The sequence below is a fragment of the Oncorhynchus nerka genome, linkage group LG24 (assembly GCF_034236695.1).
Source record: "Oncorhynchus nerka isolate Pitt River linkage group LG24, Oner_Uvic_2.0, whole genome shotgun sequence".
NCBI lineage: Eukaryota > Metazoa > Chordata > Actinopteri > Salmoniformes > Salmonidae > Oncorhynchus > Oncorhynchus nerka.
In genome coordinates, this window is record NC_088419.1 from 55037929 (window position 1) to 55057928 (window position 20000).

The 20000-nt window shown below is 45.0% G+C and overlaps 1 protein-coding gene across 1 annotated transcript in view; it reads right to left on the reverse strand.

Annotated features, from left to right (window-relative positions):
* Positions 1-20000, reverse strand: part of LOC115108205 (polyamine-transporting ATPase 13A3-like) — a 70899-nt gene that overhangs the window by 16882 nt on the left and 34017 nt on the right. Inside the window, exons 3-17 of the mRNA XM_029632274.2 lie at positions 13253-13337; positions 11721-11894; positions 7108-7287; positions 6853-6923; positions 5106-5189; positions 4580-4649; positions 3163-3297; positions 2522-2594; positions 2060-2191; positions 1643-1819; positions 1324-1481; positions 921-1109; positions 573-785; positions 216-335; positions 49-66 (exon numbers count right to left, since the gene is read on the reverse strand). Coding sequence (XP_029488134.1) covers positions 49-66; positions 216-335; positions 573-785; positions 921-1109; positions 1324-1481; positions 1643-1819; positions 2060-2191; positions 2522-2594; positions 3163-3297; positions 4580-4649; positions 5106-5189; positions 6853-6923; positions 7108-7287; positions 11721-11894; positions 13253-13303 — 1845 coding nt within the window. The 5' untranslated portion in view covers positions 13304-13337. The remainder of the gene's footprint in view (positions 1-48; positions 67-215; positions 336-572; positions 786-920; positions 1110-1323; positions 1482-1642; positions 1820-2059; positions 2192-2521; positions 2595-3162; positions 3298-4579; positions 4650-5105; positions 5190-6852; positions 6924-7107; positions 7288-11720; positions 11895-13252; positions 13338-20000) is intronic.

Genomic DNA, 20000 nt, shown 5'->3' on the forward strand with positions numbered 1-20000 from the left:
AGTCAAACTAGGAGAAATATTAAAAACAAGAGCAATAGCACTACTTACCGACAAGTCATACAGCTCCTACAGTGTGACAGTGAAGTAAACAGAGTGAATGTACAATCAAACAGTGCCTTTCAAATAATATGTGACAGGTTGTGACAGGTGAATATGTGACACAGTTTAATCTTAATCATTTACACCTTGCTCTCGGGTGGGTAAACTATTCGTACCATGTCCTGTTCGGGTGACATGACAGGCTCGGGGGGCATCAGCTGCTTGGGGGGCCGCACCACGGTGGGCATGATGCGGTCGTGGAGCGAGGTCTCCTCCTCAGTGGCCTCCTCCAGGATCTGACAAGGAGAAGAGGGAGTAGTAAACATAAAAGAAACACTAAGCTGCATCGAAAGTGGATATTTCAACTGACCAACATCTCAAAATGGACCCATAAGTGTGATCCGCACATCATTGAAAGTCAGGGGAAAGCGACATATCGACATATACTTTCGACATATATCTGCATGAAACACATTGGACGGATTAAGAAATAGTGAAGGACAGAGGTTAAAGGTCCAGTTTCGGTCACTCACCCAACCTGTGGCCTCAAACATCTTCAGGTCCAGAGGGTCTCCGGACAGCTGGCCATCAATCTTGGTAAGAGAGTGGCAGGTGGCCATGCAGGCTACAAACTGGGACTTGACCAGACTCTCTTTGTAAGCATTCTCCTCTGACAGGTGGAAAGAGCCATTCTCCACTCTCTGGACTCCCCATAAGTCTAGTCCATCCTCTGTGAGTGTACCCGTCTGAGGAGAGAGTAACAGATGGTGAATAGTGGGAGAATAACCCTTTCGTCAAAGTAAATATAGAGGTCAGGCCATAATACAACTAGTTTCCCAAGCACAGCCTCTACTAGTGTGTGTGTCTGTGTGTGTGTCCACCTTGTCGAAGCAGACCAGGTTGAGCTGGCCACAGATGTTGATCCTCTGGGGGCTGATGCAGAAGATGCCGATGCGTTTGAGGCGGCGCTGGGCGTACACGATGCCCGCCGTCATGGCAGCGGGGAGCGCGGGGGGCACGGTGATGGTGATGATGTCCAGGGACTCGATGATGATGGTCTTGGCTGGTACCTGGGCCACAGTAGAGGAGAGGGCAAATAAAACAAGTCCAATACAATAGGAGTTCATGTAGAAATTGAATGTGATGCTAAATAGCCAGTCTTTTTCAGTTCAACTCCATTTTCCAATGAAATGCCCTGACCACATTTCCACTGACCATTACCACTGTACACCATCTAAAAAGGACTAGTCACTCTCCCTATTCCCTGAATGTTCAGTCCAGTACCTTGTTCATGATGCTGAGGACAATGGAGTAGACAAAGCCGATACCGGCTATAGCCACCAGGCACAGCAGGAAGAGGTAGGCGTCGCGGTACAGCTTGAAGTCCGTGGGCTTGGGGTAGAGGATGGAGCGCACCAGCTGGCCCTTAGCTGTGCTGAAGCCTGGTGGGGGAGGGGGACACGGACGAGCATATTTAGATGATAGCAGAATTCAGAATGTGCCAACTGATCCTAAAAATAAATCTGAGGGTAGATCATGATCGAACAAAAATAAAATAGGTAGTGTGTGCGCGTGTTGTGACTGAGGACCCATACACACTAACCTGTGCGGACCACCACTGCCTTGACCAGTTCCCCTGAGTAGAAACGGGTCTGGATGATGTGCGTGCCACAGAAGAGGGTGTGTCTCTTGTGCTCCTCCATGCTGTAGGCCCCGTCACCCTCCTTGTCCCCCTCACCTGGGTTGGGGAGGTTGGTCTTGGTGACCGGCACACTCTCACCTTGGGGGAGGAGGAGGTGGGAGAGACAGGGACAGGAGGGGGGGCGAGAAGGAGAGACGGAGGTTGAGTCTGGGAGCTTTGATGCATAAGTACACAGCATTTACATTTACATTTTTACATTTACATTTACAGAGTGTAATGTTGTGTGCTGCTTTGCACAAATGTAAAATATACATTTTGTATTTGGGTAGTGAGACAGACAGACGTTGGTCTGTCTGTGGCAGAATTTCCAGGTCACACCTGTCAGCATGCTCTCGTTGACAATGCAGGTGCCGCTGACCAGCACCGCATCGCACGGCATGATGGTCCCGTTGCTAGGGATGACCATGACATCGCCGGGCACCAGGTCAGTGGACAGGGCCTCCTCGATGTCTGCTATGATCCAACACAAAGGAGAGGAGAGAGGCAGTAGGTGTGGAGACAGGGGGGAGAGGAGGAGAGCAGAGGAAAGAGAGAAAGGAAGGGAAAGTAGAGGGAGGTAAGAGAGAGAGAGAAAACGAGGTATTCCGTGCATCTCTCTTGTTCAGCATATCTCTCATTACTCTTGCCACTCTGGGCAGCAGGGGAAAAACGCTGAGGCATCATCATATGTGGGCCTGAGCCCACTGCCGCAGACACGCACAAAAAAAAGTGTGACCTTCTAGCGGCTAATTGAACACTAGCCAAAGTGCATAAAATCGAAATGAGGTATGTTAGACAAACCGTTGTTGGCTCTGCAGACTGAAACACGGACAATACTGTGTGCTGCCACCATGTCGTGAAGCATGACGTATTGCTGAAAAGTAGAGAATAGTTTCAGAAAACAGAAAATAAGCAGAACCACACATCAGGTGCTAGAAAAACAGGCCTCTAGCTAACAGCTTCTAATTTCCCTCGGGGTTAGAGAGAAGCCTTCACCCCCCCCCCCCCCCTCTTCTTCCACCCTTTCTCCATCCATGCCCTTCCTCTACATATCCTTCTCTTCACAAATGCAGTGTGATTCTAAAGGGGGCTGTGGGTAAACCCAGGGCACCGGCAGAAGTCTCCACCCCTCCTCTTCCATCTCCCTACCTATGCGGTGTGATTGTAAGGGGGTGAACCCAGGGCCTCGGGGCAGCAGACCATACAGAGATGGGCCCTTTCATGCAGGCCTGAATGGTTCTGGGATTAGAGTGGGGAGGGGGCTATATTGCAGTTAACTCTGGCTTAGTCCAGCTTTGTTGAGCTCAGGCTGGATCAGCAAGGCCCCAGATTCACCTTTAACTTTTGATTATTTCATAAATGTTGTAAAAATGGAGGAAGGAAGTAAGAGGAGGAGTTGAGAAAGACAAAGACTGGAACGTGAGGGGGGGGGGCAGACGTACCTTTTTAATGGTGTACAGAGAGGTAGCTATGGATATGACCGACATGAAGACGATGGCTACGGCGTAGTAGTAGTACTCGTCGGCGCTCCACAGGATCACACTGAAGAGCTGGAAGATGTAGAAAGGGTTGAGGACCTGCAGGGGGAGAGACCGGGGGACAGGTAGTTCAGCCAACTTCTTCAAAACAACAAGCTGCAACAAAAGACATCAATTTGGACATACTATTAGAATAATGACTGATTAAGCCAGACTTAACCAGTCATGGTTTGGCCTAAGTGTGAAGATGGTATAAATGAACGCCAAATATCCCTTTGACTGACACATATGGTTCAATGTGTTTCTTTATACAGAGCGCACAACAGAGACAGAGAAAGGAGATGGAGACTGTCGCAGAGAGAGTGAGGTCAGAAAGAGCGAGAGAGACATCAGAGAGATAGAAAGACAATAAGGAGCTGAGAGGAACTGCGGAGGTGGAAAATGCTGTTTGTACTGCCATTGTTGGCCCTGTTCACTCATTAGAGTAAAGACAACCTCCCTGCAACAACTGAGAATCATTATGTCCGGTCATTTTTAATAAAAAATAAAAAAGCTGTTGGCTTCCATTCAACAGAATGTAATCATTAGAATGCCACGCACAGCTCTTGGATATGATTCTCATTATTTGGATCACACTGTTGCAGGAGAGCTGTAAATGTAAAACTTGCAGTGTATTTGAGGTTTAAAAGTGCTACTGACGTTTGTAATTTCGACTTTGAAATTTCAGACTTGATTTTCCCTTATGAAAAATGTAACAACCCCTACAAAAATGTCCATTAATTAAAATTCACATAATAATTCACATTTCCTGTTGCTGAAGGATTATTTTCCAGCTGTAGCAAACACGCTAAAATTAAGATCCTACGTCTGTATCAGGATCACAGATAAAATAGCTATTGATTTTCATATGCACCTTTGGATGTAAATTATTAGTAAGTTGTCTGTATGTCCTTTGGGTGGTGGACCATCCTTGATACACACTGAAAACTGTTGAGCGGGAAAAACCCAGCAGCGTTGCAGTTCTTAAAACACTCAGGTGCTTAATTTTTTGTCTTGCCCATTCACCCTCTGAATTGCACACATTCACAATCCATGTCTCAATTGTCTCAAGGCTTAAAAACCCTTCATGTTTTCTCCCCTTCATCTACACTGATTGAAGTGAATTTAACAGGTGATATCAATAAGGGAGAGTAGCTTTCACCTGGTTAGTATGTCATGGAAAGAGCAGGTGTTCCTAATGTTTTGTACACTCACTGTAGGCTAATGATATCAATTACTTCTCAGAGATAATGAAAAAGGAACCATGGCAAGAACATCAAGCATTCTTTAAGTAAAGGACATGAATACCGTATTCCCATTTAAACCCCAAAACCTCTCCTACCTCTTTGATTAGCAGCTTGAAAACTGAAGGCACTTTCACTGCAATTTCATTCACTCCGAAAAACAGTCTCCTGTGGGAAAGAATGAGAGGACGGGTTCAACATTTACAGTTCAAACACTAACAGCTCATTCCACTTTATAACAAACCGTTGTAAAGGGTTGTAATAAAACCCTTGATAAGGTGCCGACACTGACAGTGCTGCATTAAGTAGGTCAGAGTCACACTCAACACACACACTAGACGCTGGGTATGTGATACACAGGAAGCATTAGGCCAGTCCTGAGCAGACTGACAGCAGGGCTATTATCAGGTGTTTTCAGGGCTCTGTTAGGTGACTGGGCTATTAGATGTCCGGTCGTCTAAGGCGACAAGAGATGCTGCTGTGGCCGGCAGTTGTGAAGTCTGGGGGATGGGGGTGGTGAATCTACCATAGGAAAGGGCAAACCTCTGGGTTATTCAATAAGCTGCAGTAGTAGCTGTAGTCCGGAGTCCAGTCGAGGGTAAAGTGCAATGAAATAGTCTCTACCTGTACTCCTGCTGGTTGCTGGTGAGCCCCGTGCTGTGCTCTGAGTGGATGTTGGAACAGGTCACCTCCAGGTCTTCCAAGCCCCTGTGGTGTGTGTGCAGGCATGCGTGAATGAGGGGAAACCAGAAACCTCCACTGGAACACATTTGCTTGGATACCAACACACAAAAATTGAAATATCACATTTACATAAGTATTTAGACCCTTTACTCAGTCCTTTGTTGAAGCACCTTTGGCAGCGATTACAGCCTCAAGTCTTCTTGGGTATGATGCTACAAGCTTGGCACACCTGTATTTGGGTAATTTCTCCCATTCTTTTCTGCGGATCCTCTCAAGCGCTGTCAGGTTGGATGGGGAGCATTGCTGCACAATTATTTTCAGGTCTCTCCAGAGATGTTTGATTGGGTTCAATTCCGGGCTCTGGCTGGGCCACTCAAGGACATTGAGACTTTTCCCAAATCCACTTCTGTGTTGTCTTGGATGTGTGCTTAGGGTCGTTGTCCTGTTGGAAGGTGAACCTTAGGACCTCAGACTGGGGCAGAGGGCTCTGGAGCAAGTTTTCATCAAGGATCTATCTGTACTTTGCTCCATTCATCTTTCCTTCGATCCTGACACGTCTCCCAGTCCCTGCAGCTGAAAAACATCCCCACAGCACAATGCTGCCCCCACCATGCTTCACCATAGGGATGGTGCCAGGTTTCCTCCAGACATGAAGCTTTGCTTTCAGGCCAAAGAGTTCAATCTTGGTTTTATCAAACCAGAGAATCTTGTTTCTCATGGTCAGAGTTCTTTAGGGGCCTTTTGGCAAACTCCAAGTAGGCTGTCATGTGCCTTTTACTAAGGAGTGGCTTCTGTCTGGCCACTACCATAAAGGCCTGTTTGGTGGAGTACTGCAGAGATGGTTGTCCTTCTGGAAGGTTCTCCCATCTCCACAGAGGAGTTCTGTCAGAGTGACCATCAGGTTCTTGGTCACCACCCTGACCAAGGTCCTTCTTCCCCGATTGTTCAGTTTGGCCGGGCGGCCAGCTCTAGGAAGAGTCTTGGTGGTTCCAAACTTCTTCCATTTAAGAATGATGAGGCCACTGTGTTCTTGGGGACCTTCAATGCTGCAGAAATGTTTTGGTTCCCTTCCCCAGATCTGTGCCTCGACACAATCCTGTCTCGGAGCTCTACGGACAATTCCTTCAAATTCATGGCTTGGTTTTTGCTCTGACATGCAGAGTCAACTGTGGGACTTTATATAGACAGGTGTGTGCCTTCCCAGATCATGTCCAATCAATCAAATTTACTACAGGTGGACTCCAATCAAGTTGTAGGAACATCTCAAGGATGATCAATGGAAACAGGATGTACCAGAGCTCAATTTCAAGTCTCATAGCAAAGGGTCTGAATACTTATGTAAATAAGGTATTTCTGTTTTGTTTTAATCTATCTATCTATCTATCTATCTATATATATATATATATATATATATATATATATATATATATATATATATATATCTATATCTATATATATATATATATAGTTATACATTTGTAAACATTTTCTAAAAATCTGTTTTCGCTTTGTCATTGGGTATTGTGTGTAGATTGATGAGATGTACGCATTTAATCTATTTTAGAATAAGGCTGTAACGTAACAAAATGTGGAAAACTTGGAGGCGTCTGAATCCTTTTGAATGCACTGTAACTTCAGAAAAGTTTCCAGGTCACTGAATATAATTATGGTTCGTTAAATTGCTTACGTTAACACCTCAAAATTCTGGACCTCGTCGTTCCAGTAGTACTTTGTGCTATGGAGTGTAAAATAGCGAATCTGAAATGAGAAGGGGAAAAAAAAGAATAACACAATGTTATCAACAGAAGTCAGAAACTTTTTTGGTGCACCCCCCCAATTGACCATGAAAGTTTATATTTTTGTGACTGTGTGAGAAAGACAGGTAAAATAAGTAAAAAGACCATCCATGTATGTTACTGTGTGTGCCATCACGTGTTATTACCTGAGTGGGCTGGTACTCTGCGTACTTCCTGTTGAACTCCTGGGTGGGGCTGTTCGAGGAGTGGGGGGAGTGTCCGTTGGCCATGGGGGGAGTGGTCTGGGTCTCCAGGCTGTCAAAGGGGTTCCTCCCAGGGGCCAGCATCACACGCACCTTGGCTAGGAACCAGCGCTTAAACTCATCCTGAGAAACACACACACACACCATCAGCGGTGACAGGTTGTCTTGTATTCCCGTTACTTAGTGAAGCAAAAATAAAGCCTTTGTATGTGAACAGCTTCAGATTCATTGATGGAGAGTCTGCTCTTGTAGAGTTTGATGCATTATCCTGGTTTTGTATTTTTCTATCCACTATGCTCATTGACAGAACATTCCAATTTACCATGATAATTACGAATCACAATAGAAATATAATCCCCGGTACAATATCAACTGCACTGCTGCACTTATAGTCTATGTCGGGCCCCTGCGTAAAATCTCATGATGACCCGCTGCCCTGTAATCCCAAACTCTTAAACTAACCCCCAAATCCTTTCAAATAAAGGTATATAATGAGTCAAATAAGCACTAGGTTAAAACATAGGCAACAAACGTAAGCTGGTAGACACACCAGAGAGGTGTAAACTACACCTCCACGCTTGGATGTGGTCGCATCATTGCGAGCTACAAATTCTACCTGGTCACTTCACTCAAAATGTTATATTTTTGGGGTTTTGGTTTCAAGTTGCCCAAAGTCAATTAGCCTGTGCTATTTGTTTAAAAAAAAAAAGATAAGCAAATTAATCTCTACTGAACAAAATAAATCTGCAATTCCGGAGCCGTATCTTGACACCAAAATTGTAGCAACAATAGCCTAATTGGCAACCCAAATACATGCCAATCACTGGTTTGCACGTCAAAATATATTTATCATGCATTCCTGCTTGGACATTACTACGTATTTCTTGAATCATACCATCGCAATAGCACTGAAAATGACCCTAAAACATTATTCCAAATGTTTTCTATTGCGTGACGCCGTAACAAAATCATGGGCTGGTGCCACCAACTGAAAATGTTAGTGGCAGTGGCACCAGTGTCAAAAGGGGAAAAAGTTAGTCTGAAACCATACTGTTAAAAAAAAAAAAAAATACAGTACAGGTAACTGCCAAAGAAAAGGAAATACCAACATAAAAAAAGTGTCTTAATAGGGCTCATTGGGGCACCACGAGCCAGAACAACTTCAATGCACCATGGCATAGATTCTACAAGTGTCTGGAACTCTATTCGAGGGATGCAACACCATTCTTCCACGAGAAATTCCATCATTTGGTGTTTTGTTGGTGGTGGTTGGAAAAATCTGTCTCAGGCACCTCTCCAGATTCTCCCATATAAGTGTTCAATTGGGTTGAGATCTGGTGATGGCTTACATTGTAGGCTAGCATTGCATGTTAAAGTGAAAGCAAGTGCCATGATCCCACAGGAAATAAGACTATGGGAGTTTGTTTTGCTCTGGCGTTGAGAATATGGGCATTATAGTCTATCCAGAGACCAAAAAGCTGAACAGATGAGTCATTCCACAAAATGAGTGCCTTTTAATATTTTAAGTACAAATTGTGTACCAATATTGAATTTTAAAAGCCTGTTACATTCAATATAGACCACACGGACAATTCAATAAATCAGATTTTTATATGTAAAGTCTTGCTAGTGCCAAAATTCAGCATGTCCCTCATTTTAAGGTCAACCCTGTTACATGAACTGAACTCTCGTTTTAACATATTGACACTATTGCATTTTATTTAAAAAATTGCTATAAAAACTTCACATCTAATAGTCAAATCATAGTGTAAAAGCAGGTGAGCGGATTCTACTACACTGCTCAAAAAAATAAAAATAACATCTTAGATCTGAATGAATGAAATATTCTTATTAAATACTTTTTTCTTTACATAGTTCAATGTGCTGACAACAAAATCACACAAAAATTATCAATGGAAATCAAATGTATCAACCTATGGAGGTCTGGATTTGTAGTCACACTCAAAATTAAAGTGGAAAACCACACTACAGGCTGATCCAACTTTGATGTAATGTCCTTAAAACACGTCAAAATGAGGCTCAGTAGTGTGTGTGGCCTCCACGTGCCTGTATGACCTCCCTACAACGCCTAGGCATGCTCCTGATGAGGTGGCGGATGGTCTCCTCAGCGATCTCCTCCCAGACCTGGACTAAAGCATCCGCCAACTCTTGGACAGTCTGTGGTGCAACGTGGCGTTGGTGGATGGAGCGAGACATGATGTCCCAGATGTGCTCAATTGGATTCAGGTCTGGGGAACGGGCGGGCCAGTCCATAGCATCAATGCCTTCCTCTTGCAGGAACTGCTGACACACTCCAGTCACATGAGGTCTAGCATTGTCTTGCATTAGGAGGAAACCAGGGCCAACCACACCAGCATATGGTCTCACAAGGGGTTTGAGGATCTCATCTCGGTACCTAATGGCAGTCAGGCTACCTCTGGCGAGCACATGGAGGGCTGTGCGGCCCCCCAAAGAAATGCCACCCCACACCATGACTGACCCACCGCCAAACCGGTCATGCTGGAGGATGTTGCAGGCAGCAGAATGTTCTCCACGACGTCTCCAGACTCTGTCACGTGCTCGGTGTGAACCTGCTTTCATCTGTGAAGAGCACAGGGCGCCAGTGGCGAATTTGCCAATCTTGGTGTTCTCTGGCAAATGCCAAACGTCCTGCACGGTGTTGGGATGTAAGCACAACCCCCACCTGTGGACGTCAGGCCCTCATACCACCCTCATGGAGTCTGTTTCTGACCGTTTGAGCAGACACATGCACATTTGTGGCCTGCTGGAGGTCATTTTGCAGGGCTCTGGCAGTGCTCCTCCTGCTCCTCCTTGCACAAAGGCGGAGGTAGCGGTCCTGCTGCTGGGTTGTTGCCCTCCTACGGCCTCCTCCGCGTCTCCTGATGTACTGGCCTGTCTCCTGGTAGCGCCTCCATGCTCTGGACACTACGCTGACAGACACAGCAAACCTTCTTGCCACAGCTCGCATTGATGTGCCATCCTGGATGAGCTGCACTACCTGAGCCACTTGTGTGGGTTGTAGACTCCGTCTCATGCTACCACTAGAGTGAAAGCACCGCCAGCATTCAAAGGTGACCAAAACATCAGCCAGGAAGCATAGGAACTGAGAAGTGGTCTGTGGTCCCCACCTGCAGAACCACTCCTTTATTGGGGGTTTCTTGCTAATTGCCTATAATTTCCACCTGTTGTCTATTCCATTTGCACAACAGCATGTGAAATTTATTGTCAATCAGTGTTGCTTCCTAAGTGGACAGTTTGATTTCACAGAAGTGTGATTGACTTGGAGTTACATTGTGTTGTTTAAGTGTTCCCTTTATTTTTATGAGCAGTGTATTTTTGGCCATTTTCTGGTGTTTTGTAACGGAAAACTGAGTGGGTCAAGTATAACAGGTCAACCTTGTTACCCATAGATAGGGAGGGGCAATTAAATGTAATCTGTTGTACACAAGTTTCCACCTGCCCTGTCACAAGGGGATTGATGCTTGTTACGGGTCAACCCTGTTACGGTCAACCCTGTTACGGTCAACCCTGTTACTTTATTTGGCACTTAGAGGCATTCCAGAGGATGAAAACATTGTTATTTTTTTTAACCCGCCCGTTTTGGAACCAATGTGTCAATGTATGTCTCGTACATGCATAATAAACCATCTATCTATTAGACCTTGTTTAATTTCGCCATCAATAGGCTCCATTTCTCTGGAAACCAAGCAGAAAATTAAGTTCGCTAAACATGCCATTTTAGCAAGACAAATACATTAGAAGACAATTCTCAAACCGATCAGAAACACTATGCTCACAACCTGTATCTCAATGGTGTCACTGGTGTATTTAGTTAGTTTATTGTTCAATATATTCAACATTTCTAAGGTTTTTACCAGGCGCGATACACGACACCACACATATAGCATGTAACATACTAGTTCGTACAACAAGGAATTAGCCAGCAATGTTGACTGGCAGGTGGAATGATGTCCAATGATGTTGCAAGTTTAAAAGAGTTTGTGGGGTGAGCCCAAGCACGTGCATGTCTTTGTGCACAGTTGCAGGGGCTTGACAGCAATTACGTGATATCAGAGTTCACAACTTTCAGGGACCCCATTTGGCTCTTGGTTGCTGCTTTCAGAACTACTAAAACTACACAGAAATAATTACAGAGCCATTATTTAACCTCGAGTTGGGGAAAAAAACATGTTTTTTTATTAAGTTGAACATGTGCTCTTTAAGACAGAATCATAAAATCCCCCCCCCCCAAATAACCACCATGTTACACATCTCAAAGGGCACTGAATTGGTGAAACGACTCAGATACACATTTGTTATTTGCAGGAGGGGGGAATTGCATTATCTAGAACAATTAATTTCCAATGATTTACCACATGTAAGGGTGGGGTACTGCTAGTGACTTAATGTTGGAATAAGAAAACACTGAAGGCCTAATATATTTATTTTTTAACTACAAATTGGTGGCTGAAAATAAAATAGTTACTGAAATATCCAGAATGGTTTCTGCCATAGTAACGAGGACAATGACTTACAGTGGATTGGAGCAGCACCACTTCGGCCTCTCTGACAGTGGTCCGGCTACAGGTGGCCTTCACACACCATTCTGGCATCCAGTAGAGCAGCAGCAGAAGGAAGCCCCCCGTACAGAGAACCCAAAGACCCACCACCGCCACACGCCACCGACACACACGGTACCCCTGGAGCTCCTAGAGGGGGTCATGGATGGGAGAGAGGACGGTTAAAAATTGTACTTCATATTAGTGTTGCACGGTATAGCTAAACTGTACTTTTTTGGTACTTCTATCAAATGTGTGCCATGTCATATACGGATTGAGAGGATCAAGTCTGTTTTGTAATTTGTCTGAATCTTCAAGGGGGCAGTAGCTAGGCAGGCTGTATTTTAGCCAGGCTGTGTTTGCGTGAGAGTGTGCGAGCGAGAGAGCGATGGAGAGACAGCGAGCGAGAGAGCGATGGAGAGACAGCGAGCGAGAGAGCGATGGAGAGACAGCGAGCGAGAGAGCGATGGAGAGACAGCGAGCGAGAGAGCGATGGAGAGACAGCGAGCGAGAGAGCGATGGAGAGACAGCGAGCGAGAGAGCGATGGAGAGACCGCGATGGAGAGAGCGATGGAGAGACAGCGAGCGAGAGAGCGATGGAGAGACCGCGATGGAGAAAGCAAGAATGAGAGAGAAAGAGTAAGAGACAGAGAGGAAGCGTGTGAGCGATGGGGGAGAGGTAGCGTGTGAGCAAGAGCAACAGAGCGAGAGAGAGCAACCAAATGAGAGGGACAGAGTGAGCGAGATCGAGACGCAGTTGGACAACTGAATTAATGATAAACTAAAATAGACTGGACCGGTCAGAGTTGGAATACTCTTCAACATGCTGTCCTACTCGAGTTGGCCAAATGTAGTCCTACTGTATGACATTGGGTTTGCCATATGACTCTGGGTTTGCTTCTGCCAGTCCCTACAGGCTCAGACAGCGGGTTGACCTGAGAGCGGAGCCTGAGTGGTATAGCTGTGACAGTGTGAGAGAGCAAGAGACACTTCACTATACGAGTCAAGTTACTTTGCCATAAGCGTCGCGTCAATGTGACACTACCTGCTACACAGAGTGCTGTTTTATTCCTTTTTTATTGTTCTATTTTCCTACTGTACCATATTCATCGATTACGCTGAAGTACAATAACTTTGGTCCAGTTTATCGCAAGTACTCATTAAAACTTTTGTTTACATTGTGAAAATAGTCAATGTAGCTAGTTAGAGTTTCTGCTAGCTAGTAGCTTCTTGGAGGCCATATGCAACCAAAATCAACTATTTGTCATTACTTTAATTCAGCCATCGAGAATTGAACCTTGGAGATTCTTGAGTTGGACGCTGCCATTGGACGTGACGCAATGTGAGCGCAACACCGGCAGTATAGCGGTTTTCAATGATTTCAAAGGAAGCATTCCCTCAATGGCTGAAGGAAATGCCGGACGCCCGAAGGCTGTAGTGTAGCAGGGCCGTGCGAGTGAGTGAAGGGGGGGGGGGGGAGAAAGAGGTAATAAAATGAGGGAACACACCATCTCATCCTCCTCATCCTTGTTCACGATCTTCAGGTCTTCTTTCTCCATTCTGCAGATGAGTCACCAAGCCCACTGAGCACCGCTTCATTGAAACAAGAGCACAATGACACCACTACATGAGAACGTGAGTCTACCCCAGTACGAGGGCATGAGTATATCTCAGAGTGGGTGTCCAACTCAGTGCATACCAGAACATGACTCAACCACACTGAACTTTCAAGTGAGACCAATGAGATCAACCACACCACCTGTGCAGTGACTGAAACCAGAGCCATAAACGCACAGTTGGACAACTGAATGAATGATTAACTAGAAGAGACTGGACATTACATTCACACGTTCAACAGCACACTGTATGCCCTCAAGCCTATACTCCACTACTACCACATACAGTGGGGAGAACAAGTATTTGATAACCTGCAAAATCGGCAGTGTTTCCTACTTACAAAGCATGTAGAGGTCTGTCATTTTTATCATAGGTACACTTCAACTGTGAAAGACGGAATCTAAAACAAATATCCAGAAAATCCCATTGTATGATTTTAAAGTAATTCATTTGCATGACATAAGTATTTGATACATCAGAAAAGCAGAACTTAATATTTGGAATATTACAGAAACCTTTGTTTGCAATTACAGAGATCATATGTTTCCTGTAGTTCTTGACCAGGTTTGCACACACTGCAGCAGAGATTTTGGCCCACTCCTCCATACAGACCTTCTCCAGATCCTTCAGGTTTCGGGGCTGTCGCTGGGCAATACGGACTTTCAGCTCCCTCCAAAGATTTTCTATTGGGTTCAGGTCTGGAGACTGGCTAGGCCACTCCAGGACCTTGAGATGCTTCTTACGGAGCCACTCCTTAGTTGCTCTGGCTGTGTGTTTCGGTTCGTTGTCATGCTGGAAGACCCAGCCACGACCCATCTTCAATGCTCTTACTGAGGGAAGGAGGTTGTTGGCCAAGATCTCGCGATACATGGCCCCATCCATCCTCCCCTCAATAAGGTGCAGTCGTCCTGTCCCCTTTGCAGAAAAGCATCCCCAAAGAATGATGTTTCCACCTCCATGCTTAATGGTTGGGATGGTGTTCTTGGGGTTGTACTCATCCTCCTTCCTCCAAACACGGTGAATGGAGTTTAGACCAAAAAGCTCTATTTTTGTCTCATCAGACCACATGACCTTCTCCCATTCCTCCTCTGGATCATCCAGATGGTCATTGGCAAACTTCAGACGGGCCTGGACATGCGCTGGCTTGAGTAGGGGGACCTTGCGTGCTCTGCAGGATTTTAATCCATGACGGCCTAATGTGTTACTAATGGTTTTCTTTGAGACTGTGGTCCCAGCTTTCTTCAGGTCATTGACCAGGTCCTGCCGTGTAGTTCTGAGCTGATCCCTCACCTTCCTCATGATCATTGATGCCCCAAGGGGTGAGATCTTACATGGAGCCCCAGACCGAGGGTGATTGACCATCATCTTTAACTTCTTCCATTTTCTAATAATTGCGCCAACAGTTGTTGCCTTCTCACCAAGCTGCTTGCCTATTGTCCTGTGGCTCATCAGCCTTGCTGAGTGCAGGTCTACAATTTTATCCCTGATGTCCTTACACAACTCTCTGGTCTTGGCCATTGTGGAGAGGTTGGAGTCTGTTTGATTGAGTGTGTGGACAGGTGTCTTTTATACAGGTAACGAGTTCAAACAGGTGCAGTTAATACAGGTAATGAGTGGAGAACAGGAGGGCTTCTTAAAGAAAAACAAACTGGTCTGTGAGAGCCAGAATTCTTACTGGTTGGTAGGTGATCAAATACTTATGTCATGCAATAAAATGCAAATTAATTACTTAAAAAAATCATACAATCATACAATGTGATTTTCTGGATTTTTTATAGATTCCATCTCTCACAGTTTAAGTGTACCTATGATAAAAATTACAGACCTTTACATGCTTTGTAAGTAGGAAAAGCTGCAAAATCGGCAGTGTACCAAATACTTGTTCTCCCCACTGTATCTACAGTACAAAATCCATGTGTACTTGTGTGTATAGTGCGTATGTTATCGTGGGTGTGTATGCATGTGTCTGTGCCTATCTTTGTATTGGTTCACAGTTCCCGCTGTTCCATAAGGTGTATTTTTCATTTTTTTTTAAATAAAATTTTCCTGCTTCATGTGGAATTGAGTTTCATGTAGTCATGGCTCTATGTAGTACTGTGCGCCTCCCATAGTCTGGACTGTGAAGAAACCTCGTGGCATGTCTTGTGGGTTATGCATGGGTGTCTGATTCAACATGTGCATTCAACATGTCAACACCTCTCACAAATACAAGTAGTGATGAAGTCAATCTCTTCTCCACTTTGACATGCATATTATTAATGTTAGCTGTGTCCATCCAAGGGCCGGCCGTGCTGCCCTTTTTGGAGCCATTTGCAATTTTCCTATGTCCCTTTTGTGGCACCTGACCACACTAATACAGGTGCGACAAAACTAGGGCCTGTAGGATCTGCCTTGTTGATAGTGCTGTGAAGAAGGTAGAGTAGCATATTATTATGGACAGACTTCTCCCCATGTTTTGACCATGACAGTTTACAATCCAGGGTTACTCCAAGCAGTTTAGTCTCCTCAACTTGCTCAATTTCCACAATATTTATTACAGAATTAGTTGAGGTTTAGGGTTTAGTGAATGATTTGTCCCAAATATAATGCTTTTAGTTTGAGAAATATTTAGGACTAACATTCCAAAACTTTGGTTTTCCTAGATATGGCTACTATATTGTGATAACTACATGCAATGGATATGGATACTGCTTTCAAGCAAATTTCTGCAGCATTATTAAAGATGTGATCAATACATGCTATTTATAACTACCCTGACTGATAACCAGAACAAGGTTGGAGGCACTGGTTACATTTTGAAGCTTTTGAGTGGGCAGCTGGATGAAAGCCAGTCGATATTTAAAAATCACCTCTGTTGATATCACATACATTATCAAGCATTTCACACATTATCCAGATACTGATTGTTAGCCTGATTGTTAGCCTGGTGGTCTATAGCAGCTTCCCTCACGAATGGGCTTTAGGTGAGGCAGATGAACCTGAAGGCATATTACTAGTACAGTTTTTAAATCATGAGATCGTCTAAGATTTACAGGAATGTGGTTCTGAATATAAAACAGCAACATGTCCAATGGCATTTCTGTCTTTTATGTAAATGTTATAACATTTTATTGATACCGCTGTATAAAAAAGGTACTATTTAAGTGAGTTTCAGAGATAATCAGAATATGAATGTCATCGGTTATTAGCAAATTATTGATTTCATGAACCTTGTTTCTTAAGCTACATATGTTAACATGGGCAATTTTGAGCACTTGTCTAGGATGCTTACTTGTTTTCACTGTTTTACCTGGGAAGCTTAGCAGAAGTAGATATGCTCATGTTATTTATCTTAGTGCAGGGTGAGCTGCACACAGTGTCTTCCTACTAGGGCACAACGCCTCAGTGCTAACAGTATAAATCTGGTTCATAGGCACATGATTGCTGCATACAATAGCTGTAGGATCAACAGATACTTGCATTGTGTCTACCAACGCCCGTGGTTTAATGTACATTTGAGGAAGCATTATGACAACTCAGAGTCACAATGGTAGGGATTAACTGAGCTGGGTTTGGGTCATTGATAAGTCACTGTCTCAACGCAGCCTCATTATGCTGTGAAAGGAATCCAGGAAATGATGATTTGGGTGGATCCCATCCTTCTTATAAACCGTGTTTTATTTCCAAAAGGTAGCGAAATTGTCAAAACCCATTGTAAGTTACATGCATTAAAGTAAGTATCCCTACAGTATGACATTGGGTTTGCCATATGATTCTAGGTTTGCCTCTGCAGGTCCCTACAGGATCAGACAGCCGGTTGACCGGAGAACACCTGAAACAAAGCATGAGTGGTGCAGCTGTGACAACCGGTATGGAACACTCCCACAGACAGTGACAAGCTCCTTTCCCGACAGCTGAGAGGGAGAGAGAAGAGTCATGGGGGGTATTGAGTAACACCCATCTGATGACTCAGGACTCAGTGGGAGTGTGTGTCTGTGTGTGTGTTCTGCAATGACCTTTTTGAGTGGAACCTGACCTCTCTGTACAAAAGAGGAAAGGGTTTGAAGGGGAATGTCAGGGTCAAGAAGGCAGTTGGAATCAACCAGTACAGCCAAAGCTGAAAGAGAATCAAAGATGCAGCAAGAGACGCTACAGAACTTCAACATGCATCTGGCTAAAAAACAAGCATCTATTCAATCAACAAATGTGTAGCGTCTACAGCAACAGTCTGTTTCAAAACAATTAGCTAAACTCCTAAGGGCCAGATTACTCTCAATGTTATGGACATAAAGTGACAAAAGACGACACCGTAATGGAACGCAATCATAACTTCCAACATCAGCACCATATCAGCCCCAAACTGAAAAAAAACAAAATAAACCATGGAATGTTATTTACTGTGTCATCGCTGCAATTTCCCAACAGGCTCGGGGGAGGCGAAGGTGGAGTCATGCGTCCTCCGAAACATGGCTTGCCCAACCGCGCTCCTTAACACCCGCAAGCTTAACCAGGAAACCAGCCGCACCAATGTGTCGGAGGAAACACCGTTCTAATGGCGACCGGGGTCAGCCCGCAGGCTCCCGGCCTGCTAAAAGGAGTCGCTAGAGCACGATGAGCTCAACCGGCCAAACCCTCCTCTAACCCGCACGACGCTGGGCCAATTGTGTGCTGTCCTATGGGGCTCCTGACCATGGCCGGTTGTGGCACAGCCCGGGAAATGAACCCGGTCTTTAGTAACGCCTTAGACTGCTGCGCCACACGGGAGGCCCTAACCCATGGAATGTTTTCTCATATCCTGACAACATGATAGGGACGGTCCCCAGAGTCACACTACGGAAGGCTTGGAATTCCAACCAGATTCCATGATGCCCACCAGAGCATGATGGCAGCAGGTTGAATGCCTCCACATTGAAAGGCCATTGTGCCAGGGGCACTAGGCGTCAATGAAAATAACAAATACCTTTATTAAAACATTTAAAAAATTATAGCAGGCCTGGGTGACCCGGAGGGAGGTCCATCCTCTCTTTGTACATGTGCCGGTTGTGTGGTACTGGTTTTCCAGATTTAGCTGGGCTCACTGCTGAGGTCTGGGGCTATGGTAGGAAACAGGCTGGCCCATGCATGTCTGCGATTAGATGCAGCAGGGGGGATAACACACGCGTTTAAACACCCACCCCCAACAAAAATAACAGGTTGGCTTTAGCCATCGCCGGGCTGGTGTCAGATATCATGCTGGAGAGAATCGCGATAAATTAATGTACTGTGCGCACAGACAGCACTCAAGGACAAAAAGCTCTAATGCTCAGTCGCTTCTACAGGATTAGACTTGTCACTGAAAACAGAGAAGCTTTATGGCCATCAATGTTGCCAGTGGTTATTATAATCATCAAAGCCTCTCAACTTTTATTAGGTGCGTCCTCTTTACACACACCAAATATTTGACAGCAGCAACATATTTTCCCCCTCATGTAGGTCGTGCCCCATTGAAGTGCACTACAAACAGCAGGTGCCTTCTGCTTCCACATATGGAGTGGGGGTATATCGCCATGGTACAGACTACAGAAACCATTCCTACCCCAACAAGGCCTCTGAGCAGACACTTTGTCTGTTCTCTCAGGGGACTGCCTGTTCTCTAGGCCCAAAGGTGGAGAAAAAAAGGATGCATGAGGGAGGCAGGCCGGCCAGCAGCGATATAGAGGGGCTTTTGGCAGGACATTGTTGTAACAACAATGGAGCGACAAGGGAAAAGAGATTGAGAGAGAGACGCAGAGAAAGAGCAGTGTGAAAGGGGAGAGAGGGAGAAAAGAAGGGGACTCAGCAGCAGGGCTAACCCTGGCTGGCTGTCAGGGCCGGCGCTGGGTTGGGCCGCCCCGCTGCCGCGCTCCCCTGCACTATGCCACTGGCCCCCGGCCCTGATCTTATCTGCCCACAGCACTCAGCCCTTTCTTTCCCTGGCACACAGCAGGATATTTAGCTTGGGACCAAGCCCTTCCTACTATTTTACAGCAGGTCAGGAGTCCAGGGAGGGCGACGGGCCGCTGTGCAGGCCACCCTATGGTGTGTGGAAATGACATGGGCAGTGTATTAAAGACAAACAGACAGTTCATAACAGTCCCAGACAGGGTATACAGAATACCAGTGTGGGACTTTTGAGGCCATTCATTATTAAAACATTGCTGGATGGTTGGCACTGAAGTCAATGCAAAAACTGAGGTAATTTAAGGCATCATCATCCATTGATTTTGTCACCATAAAAAATAAAAATATTACCAGCCATATAATGTGGGGATTATTAATGTGGATACAGAACAGATACATCCATTTCATCTATATTTTAGCACTAATAAAACAGAGGCGTGACTACGGTCTAACCAACCCAACACATTTATGGGGCAGCAGGTAGGTGGTTAGAGCGTTGGGCCAGTAACCGAAAGGTATGATCGAATCCCTGAGCTGACAAGGTAAAAATATGTCGTTCTGCCCCTGAACAAGGCAGTTAACCCACTGTTCCTAGGCTGTCATTGTAAATAAGAATTTGTTCTTAACTGACTTGCCTAGTTAAATAAAAGGTAAAAATAAAATCTCTGCTGTGACTAAAACATCAACACCTCACCTTTTAAGTCCAGCTAAAGAGGAATAGAGCAGTTAATGTTTCTTTGG